The sequence below is a fragment of the Chenopodium album genome, chromosome 18, assembly GCF_948465745.1.
Source record: "Chenopodium album chromosome 18, dcCheAlbu1.1, whole genome shotgun sequence".
Taxonomy (NCBI): Eukaryota; Viridiplantae; Streptophyta; class Magnoliopsida; order Caryophyllales; family Amaranthaceae; genus Chenopodium; species Chenopodium album.
The window spans coordinates 47,558,821-47,578,472 of NC_137851.1; the positions used below are offsets into that span (position 1 = coordinate 47,558,821).

A 19,652-nucleotide genomic window follows, 5' to 3' on the forward strand; every position below is an offset into this window, starting at 1 on the left:
TTCCGTCACCATCTTTACCATAGCCATAATCAACTATACCAACAGGCAAGCACTTCGTTCTCCTCCAACTTCCTTCTCTTAAGAACACTATCAAATATTCATCCCAACATTCAATAGAGGAAGTTCTAGTTTGGTACTCTTAGGAGCTAAAGGAAGGTTGTCATTTCTTCTCATAACACAGAGCAACATCTTTGTCAATGGGAGGTATGAGGATTTATGACTTGAGCAAATTGCTTCGACATAGCTCATATTGAGGTTTTATTTTAGAGCATTCATAGTGGTGAGAAGAATTTTCCTCGTCCATGAGAAACTTGGTAAAAATGAATTTCATGGATCCAACTCATGAGATTGTTCTTCGTATTATTTCTATTATTTTTAGAACCGTGACTTGTACACAAAACCTTTAGTATTTGCCATTAGATCAAAACCTCATCAAAATGCCACAAGAGAATGATAAATATTACAATAAACAATCCAAAACTTGAAAGGATTAGATTATAATTGATTTGTGTTTAAAAAAAATAAATAAATAAAAAGATAAGCATTGACTTGAATCACAGATCAAAATCAATTTAGAGAGTATTTTTGTTCACATACATAAGTTATGATATGTATATACATCTGTAATAATCAAAACTCTTAGTCTCTTACCCAATATTTATGTGAACAAAATTTAATTTAAAAATTTATACCTTATACCTTGCATGAGATATAAATGTACACCACATAGATTTATCTACAAGAGGAGGTGATTATAAAACTATTAAGTGTAAAGTGTTCATGTCAATGGGGCAGGGCAGTTGTTGGCCTTCTCATCCCCATCCCCACCTAACGTCCCCATTCCCATCTCCCCATCCCAATCCCCACAACGGGTCTAAAATTCATCATCATTCCCACTCCGACGAGTACAATTTCAAAATCACCCCGTCTCACCCCCTACTTAGATATCCACCCCACCTAATACCTGTCTAATCCCCGCCTCTCAATAGGCCAATACTACATAAATTTTGATAACAATAATAAAAAAAATCATTATTAATATTACACATTTTTTGTTTGCTTATAAAATAAGTACATTACAAATTATTATACTTTTACTACATTATTTTACTTAATTTATTTTATAAAATTATAGAAGTACATAATTTTATTTTTTAAAATATATAAATTGTGGACGTGGGGTGGGTACGAAGTGGGGCGGGGTGGAAATAGAACACCTAAAATCCACCCTTGTCCCATCACCCATGGCGGGTATGGTTTTTATCTCTATTTCCGCCCCACCACCCGTCAAACGGGAGTGAGGCGGAGGTGAAATGGGTTTCCTACTTGACCCGCCTCACTGACATCTTTACTATTAAGCATTTATTTGTCAAATAAAAAAAAATATTCATTCTCGAACAAAGCCAAACAAGAGATACAATAATTAATTTCCAAATCATACCATTTCGATGTCATTCCTAATTGCAAACTTGTACCACCCTATGAACCAAACAGTCTGTGTTACTCCCGCTATCTAAATTTCAAAAGAGGTGTCAAAAACTGAGTTGACCGACCTAATTCGAAACCAACCCCTAATAACCAAATTTAAAATTTAACTATGCACACAATAATTTTAATACAAATTTTTCCCCAAATGCCCCTGAGTTATTTTTTTTATTCACCATATACCCATGAAAATTTTCAAATTCACCAAATACTCCCGAGTTTAACAAAATATCACAAAATGTCAAAATGACTAACAGACATTAACGTCGTTAGTCATTAAAGGGCTTAATTATGCCACGTGACAGCATTTTATTGGTTTTTTTATTAAACTATTTAAATTTAAAAAATAATGAATTGATTATTTATCGAAAATTTAGAAAAAATAAAAAAAATCCACCCACCAAATCCTAGCCCCAGCACCACCCTTCCCCGCCACCAACCCCGCCGCACGGGATTTCGCCTGAACCCCTTCACCGGCGCAGATTTTGCCTGAACCCCGACACCGGAGCCACCCCAACCCTGACACCTCGCGCGCTGATGTGTTCTCCCCAATCCTAAAAACCCCCTTCTCTCCCCCCTCGAAAAACCCTATCCTCCTCATCGTTGGCGTCCAAACCCCAATCCCCGCACCGGTGAACCCTAATCGTCCCTCCCCCTACCATTTTCCACCCCCACAACCACCATGTCGAAACCCCAAAATAAAAAACCCAAAATTTAAAATCCAGGGTTTTGATTTTAGGGTTTACGGTTTTCGGGGTGGTAGTTTTGGGCAAAATTGGGTGGCGACGATGTGGGGGAAGAGATCGTGGTTGCCGGCAAAGGTGTTTTGGTGATTGTTGCTTGATTTTGGCTTAGGTGGTTAGGCGGGGAGGGGTTTTGAGGCAATGAGCGAAAACCCAAGGCCATGGTTCAGGGGAAGGGACGAGAAACCGGCTTCGAGTTGGGGCAAGGGCAACGCCGGTGCGCTGGGGAGGCTGGGCTAAGTTGTGGCGAGGTGGCTTGGCTGTGGAGGTTCGCCGACAAAAAGTGGTTGGTTGGTTGTGTAAGAGGTCGTCGGTGTGAGGTGGCTGGCTGGGTCGTCGGTGCAAGTGGTGGTTGGGGCTGGGTCGTCAGAGCGCAGGAGGTGGTGGTTGGGGCTGGATGTGGTGGGTTGGTTTTTTTTATTAATTAAATAATTAATTTTAACTTTAATTTATTTAAAAGCCAACCAATAATATTCTGCCCCGTGGCATACTTAACGCTAATGACTAACGGAGTTAACGTCCGTTAGTCATTTGGGCATTTGGTGACATTTTTGTTAAATTCATGAGTATATGGTGAATTTGAAAAATTTCATGGGTATATGGTGAATAAAAAAATAACTCAGACATATTTGATGAAATATCTGATTTTAATATTAGCATCAACTCGATCCGACCTAACTGAACTCGACTCAGACATGAAAATTTACACTTCTAGTCCCAAATTGTAATCATGACCAAATTCCTAAATTGAGTTTCACTCTTTCCCAACTCCGGGCTTCCGAGAAAAAGACTCGCCATCCATCATTATCATTCTCTCTCCTGAATTTCTCAATCCAATATCTTCTACCTTTCGGACACTGGGGAGCAATATTTTCAGGTTCGTTCAATCCCTAATTTCATAAATTTAGATCTCACTTGAATTTGTATACACTTTAATACAATAATTCCAGTTTTTTTACGCACAGTTTTCTTTTCAATTTCAAAATTCTCAGGATTTGAATTCAAAGGTGAAGAATTTCGAAAATCAGCAACAAAAACAACGAAGATCATTGATAAGTGAGTCATTATTGGTTCATATTCGTCGTCAATCGAAGTCCTTAGGACATGAGTACTCCGGCACTTTCTGGAGTATGATCTCTGTCTCATCACTTTAATTTTGATTAATTTAAGTTTAACTGAGATCTATAGATGTTCATATTTCTAGCTAAGTAATTTTCGTTTGATTATTGAAGGTCCAATTTGTTAGATTGATTGCATTCAAATTGTGTTAAATTGTAAATTCGCCTTTTGTTATATATTCACTGGTGTTGCTATTTTTTTTTAATGGTGTTGTTGCTTCGGTGTCGGTGTCGGTAGGGCGGGGGCTTATTTACCGGGTTTACGAAACTGTGTAAAGGGCTTGCGGTGGTCCTTATTGGTGGACACATTCTAGTTCAGCTTTTCCCTCCGGCAGTCACTTATCTCGCTCTTATTCCTGCAAGGTACATTACACTGTCTTTGATTGGATAGATTATGTTACTTCAAGAACTTTGTGAATGTTTATGTTTGCTATATTATTGAAAATTGGAAATATGGTGTGTTTTTTTTTTTTTTTTTTTTTTTTTTTTTTTTTTTTTTTTTTTTGTTTTGTTAGATATACTATGTGGTAGTTGGCATATGTGATGAAAAATAGCTATATAGGGGCTATGTTGTCATAAATTAGTGTGTATATTATTCAGTATTCTGGAGGCACTATTGGCATCATGTTAGAATTGATAGTTTTATACTGCCTAAATAACTGGAAAGATACACGGTGTGTAGACACTTGGGATTAAAACTGTACAAATGAAGTGTTAGGAGCTTGATTTGTACGTAAATTTATTTTATGGATAGTGAACACTAAATAATAAATGTAGGCAAGAACTTGAATTTTGTTGGAACCTTAGTTTTTAAGGGTGTAAGGCGCATCAAGGCGCAAAAAGTCCTTGGAGCCTAGGCGCAAGGCGAAGGCGCGCGCCTTTTGTAGGTGAGGCGCACTTTATTCATTTAGAAAGGAAGTAATAATTTCTATTAAATTGTGTAAAAATGAAATTATGAGAAAAGGTGAAAGGGCCATGTGATCAATAACAAGAGTTCTTCAAATTGAATCATAGGATATGGGATTTCTCTCTCCACTAGAATTGAAGAAAACCCGCCCATAACAAAGTCTCATGGTATACTTTAGGAAAAATAAACCTACATAATAGTTTTGATGCTTTAAAACATAAAGCGCAAAATAAGGCGCAAAGGCGCAAGAAGCAGCCTAGAAAAAAGCACAAAGACGCGCGCCTTTTGTAGGTCTTTGAGCCTCAAAGAGCTAAGGCACCAACTCTCGAGCCTCACTATGCCTTGCGCCTAGGCACGCCTAAGGCGCAGTTTTTAAAACTAAGGTTGGAACTCTCAAATATTTAACGCTTCTTGAGATCATAATTGTCCATTAATGCAAGAATCTCACTCAAATTATTCTTCATGATGTTATTGTGAAGGATTAATCTCCACCTAAACGCAATTTTTAGCTTTATTTTGGTCCTTGATGAATCTAAGTCAGTCAGGTGTTCTATTAACCCTTCTCTTTGATGCATGTGTGGGATGAAGCTTTGGATTTAAATGAATTAGATTCTCGCCAAAACTCAAGGATTACATTCGAAGATTGCTAGGTTTTCAATTGTTAATTTCTGGAAGTAATGGAAGGAACAAGGAAATGTGAGCGATATGAATTTAATCTGTGACATATAATATGAATTCAACAGAAATCAGAGACTAGCTCCATTATCTAACAATTAGCAAAATACTACAAGATCCATATATACTCCACTTGGGTTCTCCTTTTGGAGGAAATCCACATTTGAACTCTTTTGATGAACTCTCTCTTTCAAGGATTCATTAGAATTTGATTGGAGTAAGGTCTGCTTTTCTCTTTCTGGAAGCATAGCTTTGATCATAAATTTTTGCTGGTCTTGTCCAAGATTTTGGCTTTTATTGAAAATAAGATTGAGAGGATGAAGAAGAATATATTTTGTCCTGGCATCTAGCAACATTAGGGATGATCATCTTGTGAGTTAGGATTAGGTGTGGTGTGGTAAGTGAAGGTAAAAAGCGGATGGTCTTGGGAAATTGGTGTCAAAAGGTTTTGGCAGTTGTAGGAATATGGTTGTGATGTTTTCCTTGTGATTCTAAGTTCCTTTGGCATTGAGTCCTCAAGAAAATCTTGCATGACAAAGGTGGGATGCTCAAAATGCCTTTATAGTAACACATGGTTCTTATTGGAAGTTTGTTGGATAGTTTTCTAATCTTTTCTCATGTTTAATGAGGTTCAAGATAGGGTATGTTTGTGGTATTCAATTTTGGGAAGATGCTTGAAGGGAAAAGCAGATGGGTTTTCTTTCGATAATGTTTTGGATTTACAATTTTGAAGGCTAGTACATGATAGGGAGTTTCAGGGGTTCTCTTCTTCACTGAAGGCTTTGGATTTTCACCTAGTTGATGTGGAGGATCCTAGGGTATGGATTGGTGATTCATGACTCTTTTTCTTGTAATTTTTTTTATGTTGCTTGAATTGACCCCCTCTATTTCCAGCTTTTCTTGTAGCAAACTTCATTTGGAAGGTGAAGAATCCCTCTTAGGCCTTGCCTGGATTTGTTGGTACTGGGCCGGAATAATCATAGAACAATAATTATGGGACTCTAAGTCTCTAACTAAGCCTGGAATGAGGGAAAATGTTTGGGCCTGAAACTATTGCCACCTAGATTGAGACTGTCTGCTACATTTCTTGACAAAGGTCTTCATTTGACTTGTATAAATACAATCTTGCATTGTTGCTTTTTGAAGAGGAAATTATTTTGACATTTACTTAGAACCTTGAGGTGGTTGCATGAGAATTGCTTCTGCTCTCTTGATTTATATGCTGTTTGTGCTTGAGCTGCTTGAACTTTATAGTTTCATGTTTTTAATGGATTTATAACCCCAGTCTGTTTGATTTGTAGGACTATTCCTTTTGCATGGAACCTCCTAACAGCTGGTTACACTGAACAGACAATTTATGGGGTAATTGCGCTGTTCATTTCTTCCTGGCTATAATAGTTATTTCCATCTATCCTGGATGACTCTGCTATCCCAATATTTCTTTTTTTATTTAAATTCTGAATTTTAATATCTCCAGGTGGCGATTAGTGTATTTGCTCTGCTTTTCATGGGCAAGCTGCTTGAGCCGATCTGGGGTTCTAAGGAATTCGTGAAGTTCATATTTATTGTCAACGTTCTTACTTACATTTGTGTCTTCATTACGGCAATAGCTTTGTACTATGCAACTAGGCTGGAAGTTTATCTGTAAGTGCTTTGAAATTGTCAGATTACTGTGACTTTTTTTGCTTTGTTCTTGTTTTTTGTGCTTATTATGTAATAGTATATTTTATGTGTTTATTAGGTTTTGGCAGAATATATGTATCCAAAATCCAATGTGTCCTCTATCTCATTATCAACTGTCTCAAGTTGACTGCACATAAATCAAGGGGGAAAAAATGGAGGAGCAATAATTAAGTGCCACGTGTTATTTAAAAATCTATTTTGAGCATGTAAAAAGATTATGTAGTACATGAGTTTGTGAGTTAATTTGATTATGTGTATCTTTGGAGTTTGGACAAAATAAACCAACAAGGGACTGTTGATATGGAGTAGATTGAGTATTTTTGAACTAAATGGGAGCACTTTATCATTTTAAGTTTGGTAGTTGTGTGTTACATGTTCATTCTGTTTGTCTTATTAGAAACTCTCTTAACCATTGTTTGATTTTCATTAGTGTGGTCCAGTTACCCTGTGGATACCCTCTACCTCATCACTATGTTTGCACTTCTGTTAATGAAGATTAGTATCTTTTACTGGAATTATCCATGTCAGAAATTGGCATCTTTCTAAGCACCACTTGAATGCCTTGATTTATGTAACTGAAACTAAAATAGAAAGCCGCATTAGCTATTTTAAAGACATAATGTAACTTAAAACTGACTTTGATAGGCAACATGAGGCAATCAAAGTAGCAAGGCTTTCCTGTGTGATGGTGCTCCCTAGCATCTTTAGTTTCCTGCGTCATTGATGCCTAACATGCTATTTTTAGCTCTGCCGTGGACGTACTATTTTCTCTGTTGATCAATTCTCCTCCTTTACTCTCTAACTCACTTTTCTGCCTGAGTTCTCTTCTTTCAGCTATCTCTCCACTTTGTCATCTGTGTCTTGTCCTCGTTATCCACTCTTGCGACCCTTGAGCTACATCAGATATCTTTTGGCGCACATGTTTGTATCTTGTATGATTTTTGTACCCAGTATTGCTTTTCCATTCATTTAGAGTTCATACAAACAAAATTCTGCTACCCAGTTCCAGGACTTTGCACTTTGCCAGCAGCCAGTACATTTTTGGTTGTGGTGTTACTGATAGAATTAACAGTTTGTTATCACTGGATTTTTCAATCTAAATTTTATTTATATTTTTTAAATTTATGGTTCTTAAAAGATCTTATGGTTTTAATAACTTCTTGTACTAATTAGGTTTGACTAGAATATTTTCCTGCACAATTAAGTATGAGTATTATTCCTTTTGTAAGCAATTAATGTTGGGTCTTGAAAGTCCTGGGAATAGGGATCTATGATCAGAGTGTATCTGTATAGATGCCTGTCCATTATTGTCATTTTGGTTTAAGGAAGTGCTTGATTTTGACTTTAGCCAACTTCAGTTACATTACTTGTCCTAAACCTTATCTGGATGTACAAAATCAGTTTCTTGTTAATCCCTACACTGCATTAAGCTCTTTCCATTTCATTTACTGATACATAACCTTTTCATCTTCTGCAGCTATATGCCAATCTCTGGCTTCCATGGAGTGCTTGCAGGATTTTTGGTTGGTATCAAGCAAATCGTCCCAGATCAGGAGCTTTCTGTAATTGGCATCAAGGCTAAGGTATTTTTTTACCTCCCAACAACACTATCCTTAAAAAGATGTACAAAATTTACAAACACCTAAATATGCAAAATATATACTGAAATATAAAATTCTGATTATATCACGGCTTTTGTGTCATTATAATGCAGTGGCTACCGTCTATCATGATTCTCCTGTCGATCATTGCAAGCTTTTTCTTGGCAGATTCGGCAGCTTACCTTCCCATCTTTGGTACATATATGAGCTGGATCTACCTGAGATACTTGCAGAGAAGATCAGAGACTAATTTCAGGGGTGACCCAAGTGATGAGTTTGCATTTGCCACTTTCTTCCCAGAATTTATAAGGTAACATCATGTTCACCTATTTAGGTCTCGGAAAGTGAGTTTCACTTTAATTATATCTTCATTTGATCCTCTTTTGTTGCTGCCAACATGCAGACCAGTTATCAATCCTATATCATCTATTTTCCATCGGATGTTCTGCGGAAGATCTGATATTTCTAATGATGGCAAGGCTTATGAAATGGGAGGTTTTCCACTTCCTGGTTCTGATACCTTTGAGGCATCAAGACGAAGGTAATATGTGTTCTTTTTCTTTCACAAGCAATTGTCCATGCTATTTCCTGCATCCCATGCAGATACTCTGTCATTGTGTTTTGACTTTTGTGATTTTCATGATAGTTAAAGCCTCTTAGGGGGTGTTTGGTTCTCGGAATATAGGTATGAGGTATGGGTTTGGAATGACTAAAACCCATACCATATGTTTGGTTGTCAAAAGTATGAATTTTAAACCCATACCTCAAACCCACAAAGTATATGGGGTTTAGAAACCTTGGGGGGAGGTGGGTTTGGCCCATTCCATTCCCTTAGATATCAAATAAAAGAAGGGAATCGTGAGAGATTCCATTCCAGAATTGAACCATACACATGGTATTAAGTATCAAGTTCCAACCTGATACCACCTAAACCCCATTCCTGATTCCAAACCCATACCACTATGTGAACCAAATGCCCCCTTAATGATTTAAACTGTGCTAAGACTTGTGTCTTATTTATGAGTTCTATTGCCCCATCATTAAATGTAAAGTTAATGTTGCTAGGGAGATAGATTGGTACTATATGTATCCTCCAGTTTTAGTTTGTACTATAGATACGTAAGCACCAGACTACAGAGAGTGTAAAAGGAGCTATGCTGCATAATTTTACATTGTTTTCTATATCATCCCTAACATAATTAAGTGTGCAGTGGTACTCAAGCTTTGTACACACAAGGGGAAAAAAACTTTATCTACATCCTCCTTTGTGCCTGACATATCTATCCAGATGTTTTTACTTTATATATATATATATATATATATATATATATATATATTTTGTCTTCTCCGCCCATGAAGAGTCTACTTTCATCACCGTGCCACATTTATTTGCTAGGCTTAATGTACCAAATCATGCACAGTGATACCTGATTGCATCTTTTTATCAGTTATCAAAATATGCCCAATAAGTCACTCTGATCCACCTATTTCTATTCTTCTATTTTCCCTATTGAAGTTTCTTTCAGCCTCATTTGCTTTCGTTCCCAGATGCGCAGCCTTCTGTCACATAAAAATCCATGTCACAATTTTTTTTCCTCCTCTCTCTCTTCATACCTCAAGCCATTCATTCCACTCCCCCAGCACCTATTGCAATCATGTCCTTTCGTATAACATTAAATTGTACGATTTGTACCTATGAGGGATTGATCATTTTAAAATAGTAGAATGTTCACAATCTGAAATCCCTTATTTTTGTGTGCTCACAAATCACAATAATATATTTCCTCCGTTTCTATTTAGTTGAAACGTTTAATTTAGGCACACATATTAAGGAGAGGAGAGAGAATGAGAGAAAATGATAAAGCAAGTGGGGTACACTAGTAAGTGGAAGGTATAAAAATTACCCAAAAAGGAAAAGTGTCAACTAAAAATAAACTTCCTAAAAAGGAATACGTGTCAACTAAAAAAAGCGGAGGTAAGTATTAGGTAGTGAACTTGGTTTTTTAAACCGAAAAACCAAAAGAGATACAAAGTATAATTTTGGATGTCCATAATTAAAAAAGGTGTGAGAAACTTTGATAGACAAAGGGAGAAGCATCGTTACTTGTGTGTCTTTACATTTAAAAATGATATTACGACATTAAAACAAGATCAAATAATTGTTGGAGATATAATTCTAGACTTCCAAACTTAATGACCTTTAGTACTTGGACTCAAGTACCCATGTTCGACACGGGTACGTGTCCAAGTGTCCGACTTGGTTTTTTTGTGAAAACTATCTATGATTTTGAACTAAAATAAAGTGGTCGAATTGTCGTACTCATGACTGAGTGTCGAGGGTCTAACATGGGTACCTGAGGTGAAATGAAGAGTTGGAGCATCATAGTCAATAACTGAAGAAGAGGGTTAAAAGAAGATGAAAACGGATTGAAGTTGATGGTTACTTGGCTAAATTTGAAAGAAGAATAGCTCAACCTTTAGTCTGATCAAAGATGCAAACTGAATTTCATTTGATTAATTCTGTACTTCTCAAATCAATTATGATTCTACCTGTGAGTGTGACTGTATGAGCTGCTTTTGCTGAAAGCCAAAATAAGCGGCTGCATTTTAGTCCTTGGGATTGATATGTCGAATAGAAAACCTTAAATTATGCCATACATGGATATATGGTTCTACAACATTTTTATCAGCACTTTGCTGAGTCAGGCACTTTGAGATGTTTCTTAGCTCACACTATAACTAGAAGGTATCTGTGTTGTCCGATTTTGATCTCCCTGAATCCAAAATCAGCACTTTTTTCCTTTCTGAAGCATTTCTGTGCAGCAGTGCAGTATACCTGTTTTTTGTTTTTCCCTTACTGTTTTGTTTTGGCTTGCGTTTATGTTGTATGTTTTTTTCCTTTTCCACTGGATAAACTGTCATAGTCATCATTGTGCTTAACCTCCATTTATTTTAATATATCAGGGAAAGAGGTGCTCGAGCACTGGAAGAAAGGTTAGCAACGGAAAAGTTGCCTGTTGCAACAAGTGCAGATGGATTGCATATTGATGCCTCTGAGGAAGTTTGAATCTGAACTGCTCCATTTTCAGCAAGCAGCTGAATGATTGTGGTAAATTTTATGGAGGTGGATTCCTTAATTTTAGTTAGAGAAGTGAAAATTTTGATATTGTCTGACCTTTGAACGATAAACTAAATGAACTCTTTGGTTTCTGGCCCCTGGTTATAATTTTTAAAAGGAATACTTGTTCATATCAAGTCGTTGGGGACTTCAGATTGCTAGCCTTGCGTATAAAATTCCTAAGAGCATGAACTGGCTTCAAATTTATGCTTATCTTTGATAGTAAAACTTGCTAGTAAATGAAGTCCGACTGAAACTACTGGAGTACTAAAAAAGTGCATGTATAAATGGTTAAAATTTTTCCTTAAATTAATAGCTCACGAGAACCCCGTCCACCTCATGGCTGAATTATCATAGCCTTGCCTTTCTGGCAAGGCCTGCATCTAGCCCCCTCCATTTTTTGGAGCCTAGCAGGCGAACTGCAGTAGCTTTCTCATGTTTATGGTACTAGCATCACGGTATCTGTAAGCTCCGATTTAGTCTTATCAGCCTCTTGGTTTAATCAGGCAAAATGCAATGGAACGGCACCTTTGATATATGGAAAATTGGAAGTCATCTTGTCTCATTTTTTTATTCATCATTCTCGAGCTGGCCACCGTGTGGACAAAAGCTATCATGTGTGGCTTGTGTCCATAACAGCTCGCAATGTAAAACCTCTACTAAACAGCTTAATGTCAAATACATCTGCTTGAACATGTGATGAATAAAATGTTGATGTAATTGGTCGGCATTACCTAGCATGAAGATCAACATTATCTTTCAAGTTGTTCCATAGTGTTTCGGACTGCTTGACTTGCTTCTATCCTATCCCACAGATTTTGGGTTCATATAGCAACCAAGGCAGTAATTGAAAAATGATTTACTTCTGGGTATCGGATATCAACCCAAAATTTTATTCAACTAAACTAGTTGACATATGAGGTAAATACAGACTCCTAAACTTCTTCAGTCTACTTACTGCTTTTGCAATAACATGAAAGGTAATTTGCATCATCAGCCAGTTTATATAGTCCGTATCTAAGCATTAGGATTAGGTACACTGTGTCTAGCTCTAAGAAGTATTGTGTTCTGCAAATAATACAACAGTTTCTTCCTGTCAGTCAGTAAACTATGACTTATTTGTATTGACTTTCATTGCTGCTAACTTCGCGTTGTATTCCTGAAGTTCTCTTTTATATCTTTCCTTATCCCTTTCCCCTATATTCTGGTACACCTGCACTTAAACAAATATCAAAGCAAATTTTGTAAATCAATCACAATCTTCTATATTAAGACTTAAGAGCCATATGATAAGGCCATATGCTTCTATAATTAACTAACCTTTCTCTCTTCAGAGTTAAGATTGTTCCATAATTCTCCTATCATTTTAGTAAACTCCCTCTCTCGACTATTAGGATAAAGGGATTTGAGGACTGAATGCTTCCCTGAAAAGAAGAAATTGTAGCCACTTCTGTTGGGTTTTGGGTGGCTGGGATCTCCACCCCATCGCTTCCTCTTTACGCCTTCTCTTTCCTGGTACCTGGCGAGGTTGCTTATTGGGATCGTAAGGGATGATTGCCATGCTAAGATCATCAGCTGGAGAGGAGGAAGCGCGTTGCTTATCTACAGTATGGTAAATCACTCCACTCAGCATTTCCTGTCCTAGTCTGACAGAGACTAAATACCCACAGTTGAATTTCCCATGAATTGTTCCTAGTGCTGAAATGCTCAAGGAACTAGAATCTGGAAAACAGAAGAAGAAGAATTTTTACTACTAGCAGGACAATAGGAGAATGACAATATTCTGTATATATACACTTCGGATTCGTACTTCATTAGTTTTACTTTGATTTTCATGATCTGACTTATTAGCCTTGTCAAAGCTTATTGACCCTTACCTTAACTCGGTTTAGTTGTACAAAGTTAATTTCTCAACATGTACTAGGGACCAAATGGGCATTGACCTGCAGCAGTAGGAATCCAAATTTACAAGCTAATTTTTTTAACCTTAAACAAGGATATGACGTGGTTTTACAAGAAGACTGTTTGTAACTTCTCTTTGTAAAAAAAAGAAAATGAAAAAAAAAGTGGGGTTAAATATGTATTATTAACCTTATCATAGCCACCTCTCTTTGTAACTTCCACATATAACACATGCAAATCTAGCTCCTTTCTTCCAATTACTGGTACCCTTTTGGTAGATAACACAAAAACAAAAGTTATACTATGACCTCAAAATTTTTATGGTAAATATTTTTTTAGACAAGTAAAATGAAAATTTAGAGTTACATAAGTTAGATTCTACACTCGAGAATATGATGTGCCGTAGATATTAGGTGGCCTATGTGAATTTGGTGCCCAACATAGAATGGAGACTTTTGAGTGTATCTAAGAAGAGTTGAGGTTGGCTGATAACTTCTTCATGAGTAGCAATTGGAGAAGGGTAGTTGTAATTCTCTTTTTCCGACGCTTGAAACATTGGTTTTCACCGGAAAAAGGTGCCGGAAAATTAATTATTGTTTTTTTTTTTTTTTTTTTTTTTTTTTTTTTTTTTGGGGTAATAGTTGGACTTTTAAGTGTGCGAAGTAGTGTAAATAAACAAGGTGGTTACTACGTATTTGGTTTCCAGATTAGATAAGACAATGAGGAAATTTTCTGACCCCAGATGTGTTTTAAGGAAATAAGGAGTCATAAATGGCATACAGTTGGTGTCAACGGTTCACAATTACAAAAATTTGGCACTTCTTCCTCTTTAACAACATAGTTGTCAAAAATTATTAATTCGACTCAAACCGACAATAGCTTAAGTCTGAAAATATCCTTGGATTGAGTCGGCATGTGACACTATACACATACATATTATGAGCCATTAGACAATACTTATCTACGCTATATACGCAGGGCCGTCCTAAACATTTTGGGGGCCCTGTGCTATTTTTTTAAGTCACAAATAATATTTGAAGTACTCTAATTCATACGAATATGTAAGACACTTTTACATTCATAACTATTTAAAAGACTAGATAGTTCACTTTTAAAATGTAGATATAGAAAATACGAAATATCTTATGTAGAGGTAACTATTCAAATTTTGGGAAAAAAAAAAAGAAAAAGAAAAAAGAAAAAAAAAAGCCTAAAAAACTTGAAGAAACTCATACGGAGTAATACTTTGAAGAAAAAGAAATTAAAAAAAAAAAAAATTCAATAGGCAGCGAGAATCGATCCTTGGTCCGTAGCAATCTTCTAACAAGCTTATACCACTATGCCAAGTAAAATAACATGATTTTGTAGGCGTTGATTCATAATCATACTATGCTTGTTTGTCAGACTTTTGGGGCCCCAAAAATTGTGAGGCCCTGTGCTATTGGGCTGTTTGCACAGCCTAATAGCCGGCCCTGTATATACGAAGTATTACTTTTCAAAAGAAGTCGTGTCATATAACACTCTCTCCCATTTGTTTTCTGTTTTATGTCTTTAACTTATTAGTTTTTCCATTACTTATTAGTTGCTAATTTGGAATTTTTTATGTCTTACAAATAATACACCAAAATTGCAACTAATATATAACGAACTTAACAGAAAAAAGAATTTTTCATATTATAATGTAAACAAGTGACCTTAAATGTCTTACTCCTAAGCCGTGTCATACTTTATGTTTTCTTTTGAAAACATAAATTTAAAAATGCTAGTTAATAATAAATTTAACTACTAGAATATTGAGTAAAGACTTACTATTGGCTAACCCCATCTAATGACCTATTGGCTAACCCTATTTAATGACCTCCGGGACTGCATGCCCCGTACAAGTTATATATGAAATAGCCTGAATACTGTTAAACTCAAGAATTAAGGAAGAATATTGTGGAGAAAACGGCTTGACCTTTGTATTGATATTACTCACATATATATACACAATACATAACTTGCCTAAAACTCCTAACCAGATAAACTTAACATAAATACAATATTAACAAATATAACAAACCAAACTCTAATACTCCCCCTCAAGTTGGAGCATGTAAATCACGAATGCCCAACTTGCGTAAGAGAAAACCAAACTGCTGACGTCCAAGAGCCTTGGTGAGAATATCTGCCAACTGATGACCTGTCGGAACATATGAGGTAGAAATATTACCGTTTATCAACTCATCACAAACAAAATGACAGTCTACCTCAATATGCTTCGTACGTTCATGAAACACCGGATTCTTGGCTATATGCAAAGCCGACTGATTATCACAAAACAACTGCATAGGCTGTGAATGCGTAACACCAAGAACAAACAACAACATCTTCAACCATTTCAACTCACGAGAAGTGAGTGACATAGACCTGTATTCGGCTTCAGAAGAGGATGTGGCTACAGTAGGCTGTTTCTTAGTCTTCCAAGAAACAGGGGAACGACCTAAGAAAACGAAATAACCTGACAAGGAACGCCGACTCAATGGGCACGCCGCCCAATCACTATCACAAAACGCCGTCAAGCGTAAATCTGTCGTAGGTCGCAACAAAATACCTTGTCCCGGACTACCCTTAAGATAGCGCAAGACACGAATGGCCGCATCCCAATGAGAAACCTGTGGGACACTCAAAAACTGTGCCAAAACATGCACTGAATAACTCAACTCCGGTCGAGTGACCGACAAGTAAACCAAACGACCAACCAAACGACGATACTGTTCCGAATGAGCGAACGGCTCACCGGAAGCATGTGCAAGACGATGATTCTGCTCCATCGGAGTATCAATGGGTTTACAACCCAACATTCCTGCCTCAGTCAAAATATCTAGAGCATACTTTCGTTGAGAAAGAAAGATGCCCTCGGGACTCCGAGCAACCTCAATGCCTAAGAAATATTTAAGCAAACCCAAATCCTTCATATAGAAGCATTTGCTCAAATAGGCTTTAAAACGAACAATAGCATCATGAAAGGAGCCTGCAATTATGAACTCATCAACATATACAAGAACATGCAAAGAGACACTGCCCTATACATAGCTAAATAGAGAATAATCAGCATATGAGTTTTTGAACCCAAAACCTCGCAGAGCACTTGACAATTTTGAAAACCACTGTCTCGGGGCTTGTTTCAAGCCATATAAAGATTTCTCCAACCTGCAAACTTTGCCAGGTGTCGGAGTACCGTACCCTGGAGGAAACTGCATATATACTTCTTCATCCAAATCACCATGAAGAAATGCATTATGGACATCCATTTGATGTAACTCCCAATTCAAAGACACATCAACAGCTAATAAGATACGTACCGTAGTCATCTTTGCAACTGGAGCGAAAGTCTCATTATAATCAACACCTTCAACCTGACGGTTGCCATAAACAACCAAACGAGCCTTGAGACGTTCCACTTTTGATTTGTCGGTGTACTTGATTTTATACACCCAACCACTACCAATAGCCCTCTTGTCTGGAGGAAGATCCACAACGGTCCATGTTCCATTGCGTTCTAGAGCATCAATCTCATCTTGCATAGCCTTACGCCAACCGACGTCTTTAACCGCCTCTTTGAATGAAGACGGTTCCTTTCCCTTAGTGATCGTCGCCAAAAAACAACTGTGTCTGTTAGAAAAACGATTATATTCAACATGACAAGCTATAGGGAAAGGTTTACCTGAGAAAATGTGATTGAGGAGGGACGACAGTTGATGTAGAGGGGTCTATATTTTCAGTGATGATAGTATGAGTGACATAATTCCGATGCCACGAAGGAGGCCGTCTTTCACGATGACCACGACCCAAAGTATCCGACGAACTCCCCCTCAAATATTCCGGATTAATAAAAATATTTTCGTCGACAATTTCTTTCTCCGGAACACTGCTGGACAAAACTCGAGAACTATCCTCATTAGACATATCATTCCGGCTAGCATTAGGCGAAGAAGAAAGAGAGGTAGGCGAAGAAAACAAACCACCGTCAAAGGCCACAACCGGCTGCCGGTGCACCATGGTCGAGGGTGCTGGCTGTCCGGCGCTGGTGGACTGCCCAGCCAAGCCAGGCTGGTGTATGGACTGCCCAGCCGTGGCTGGCTGCGGCAGTTGGCGTGGCTGCTGCTGCGTCAGGGTGCTGCTGCCCCAGCCAGCGGGCGCAGGAAAACCTGCGGGCTGGGCAGTAGCATCAGCAGGCTGGCCACTCGCCACAGCCTGCGGGCGCAGGTCCACCCTGCGGGCTGGCAGTGGCTGTAAGGCCTGCGAAGCACCCGTAGGTGCTGGACGCGAGTGGGGCTGCGGCTGGGCTGCTTCTCGATCTGGGTCAGCCGTAGCTCCTCCCCCTTGCACACCTTGACCCATCAAGTCATCCCCATAGTCATCCTCCCACACGGGAGGGTTAGCAAAATACTTTTCCCACAAAATTCTCCGGTCATCCGGAAGAGACTCAAGGTATGGGAATTTATCCTCAAAAAATTGTACATCTCGACTCACAAAAAACTCATTTGTATCCAAATCATAGAGGCGCCAACCCTTCTTTCCATGAGGATACCCAACAAAAATACACTTTTGGGAACGAGAATCAAACTTGTCTTTAATTCGAGGACGATTTGCGGCATAAGCAAGGCAACCAAAAACTCGCAGGCTATCAAAAGATGGAACTTGACCAAACAATAATTCATGGGGAGTCTTACCCTTGAGAACAGGAGTCGGAGTCCTGTTAATCAAATGAATAGCTGTCATAACACACTCACCCCAAAAATACTTAGGCAACTTTGCTTGAAACCGAAGAGCACGTGCCACATTTAAAATGTGATGATGTTTACGTTCAACTCGACCATTCTGCTGAGCCGTGTCAACACACGATGTTTGATGCAAGATGCCCTTCTTAGCAAAGAAAGAACCCAAACTGAGAAACTCCTGACCATTATCACTACGAACCACCTTGACCTTTCGACCAAATTGAGTCTTAGCCATAGCACAAAACTCACGAACGAACTGAGCAGCTTCATATTTACCAACCATTAAGAACACCCAAGTAGAGCGCGAAAAATCATCAACAATGGTAAGAAAATACCGAGCATCACAACTAGACAAAATCTTATTCGGACCCCAAATATCACAATGAATCAAATTAAATATACCAGATGCTCTATTCATACTCAATGGAAAAGAGTTGCGGGGTTGCTTCCCCATAAAACAAATATCACAATCAAACGAACAACCAGAAGAACTACTATGACCATGAGTACTACGAGAAACTCCCGGAAGAGAACTAACCACTTGCATCGATGGATGACTAAGACGCTTGTGCCATAACAAACTTGCATCTGAAGTTACCACTTTGTTTGCCTGAGAAGGTCGAGCACGAACCGGACGAAAAATATAGACCCCATCATACTGCTCCCTCGCTCCAATCAGGTTCCTCAAACTGCGGTCCTGAATAATGCATAGCTTGTCAGTGAACATAACAGAATAAGATTGTTTTTCTAACAATTGAGACACAGACAACAAGTTGCATTTAAGAGCAGGAACATAAAGAACATTATGAAGAGTTAAATTATCAGACAATATAACTCTCCCTTCTTTAGTAGCAGTAGTGCTCTTCCCATTAGGCAAACCAACAGGAGACGAAATATCAGATAAATTTGTAAATAAATCGATATTACCAGACATATGATTTGAAGCTCCAGTATCAATGAGCCAATCGACTGAATTATAGGTGCGAATAGACGAAGAACTCGAGCACTGAACGACAGATAGAAGTTCGTTCCATTGCTCATCGGTGATAGTAGGAACATTCCTACGATCTGCGGCAGTTAGACGCTCAAATGTACGGTTAGATTGAGCCCCCATTGAAAGAGAACACCAAGCAGCTCAACAACACACCAACCGAACAATAGCAATAAAAACCAAGAACCACAGTAGAGCACAAACCACACCCACCAAAATATAATAAATCACCAAATAGCACCAAACTTCACCAAACCGACGAAATAAAGAAGAACTACCAAACTTGCAATAGAGCACGAAACTAGCTCAACAAGAAACCAAGATACGAGCTATAGAACCACAAAACCAATATGATACGTTTAGTAGCACAAATACCACCAATTTGCACCACCAAAATTACCAAAGAGACTACACCAAACTAGTTGATAAACACCACACAAAAAAAATTAATGAGCTACAAAGCACAATATAATATGGCAGAGGATTAAAGCAAAAGTACCTAACTGTTGCAATCCACGAGAATAGGTAAAAAAAATTAATTACCCAACTTTCAACCAAAATAAAACAAATTGCAAACCACTAACTTGTTTTGCCTTGGAGGAAACAAATTGGAAGCCGACAACGCTAACAAACTCACGCACCCAAAGAGTATGCTGCAGCAGCATA

At 38.0% G+C, this 19,652-nt stretch overlaps 1 protein-coding gene and 1 pseudogene across 2 annotated transcripts; one reads left to right on the plus strand and one right to left on the minus strand.

Moving 5' to 3' along the window:
- Positions 1–2,955: 2,955 nt before the first annotated feature.
- LOC145590972 (rhomboid-like protein 19) lies at positions 2,956–11,488 on the plus strand. The gene is made up of 9 exons (XM_081647352.1): positions 2,956–3,105; positions 3,221–3,356; positions 3,585–3,709; positions 6,230–6,290; positions 6,406–6,572; positions 8,089–8,194; positions 8,326–8,522; positions 8,616–8,753; positions 11,177–11,488. Exons 2-9 carry the CDS (start codon positions 3,333–3,335, stop codon positions 11,277–11,279), a joined length of 921 nt encoding a protein of 306 aa, XP_081503478.1. The 5' UTR covers positions 2,956–3,105; positions 3,221–3,332; the 3' UTR covers positions 11,280–11,488.
- Positions 11,489–12,326: 838 nt separating this feature from the next.
- LOC145592257 (high mobility group B protein 9 pseudogene) lies at positions 12,327–13,145 on the minus strand (annotated as a pseudogene). Its single transcript, XR_014102362.1, has 3 exons — positions 13,094–13,145; positions 12,651–13,052; positions 12,327–12,543 (listed from the first exon to the last, which is right to left on the minus strand). The product of XR_014102362.1 is annotated as a high mobility group B protein 9 pseudogene (transcript).
- Between the last annotated feature and the right edge of the window lie 6,507 nt (positions 13,146–19,652).

What these genes read in the sequence shown, in the direction of transcription:
- LOC145590972 (XM_081647352.1), top strand. Translation starts at nt 3,333, where the DNA reads ATGAGTACTCCGGCACTTTCTGGA. An exon ending in CTCGCTCTTATTCCTGCAAG is followed by an intron (nt 3,710 to 6,229) that starts GTACATTACACT and finishes TTTGATTTGTAG; the next exon opens with GACTATTCCTTTTGCATGGA. An exon ending in ACTAGGCTGGAAGTTTATCT is followed by an intron (nt 6,573 to 8,088) that starts GTAAGTGCTTTG and finishes CATCTTCTGCAG; the next exon opens with CTATATGCCAATCTCTGGCT.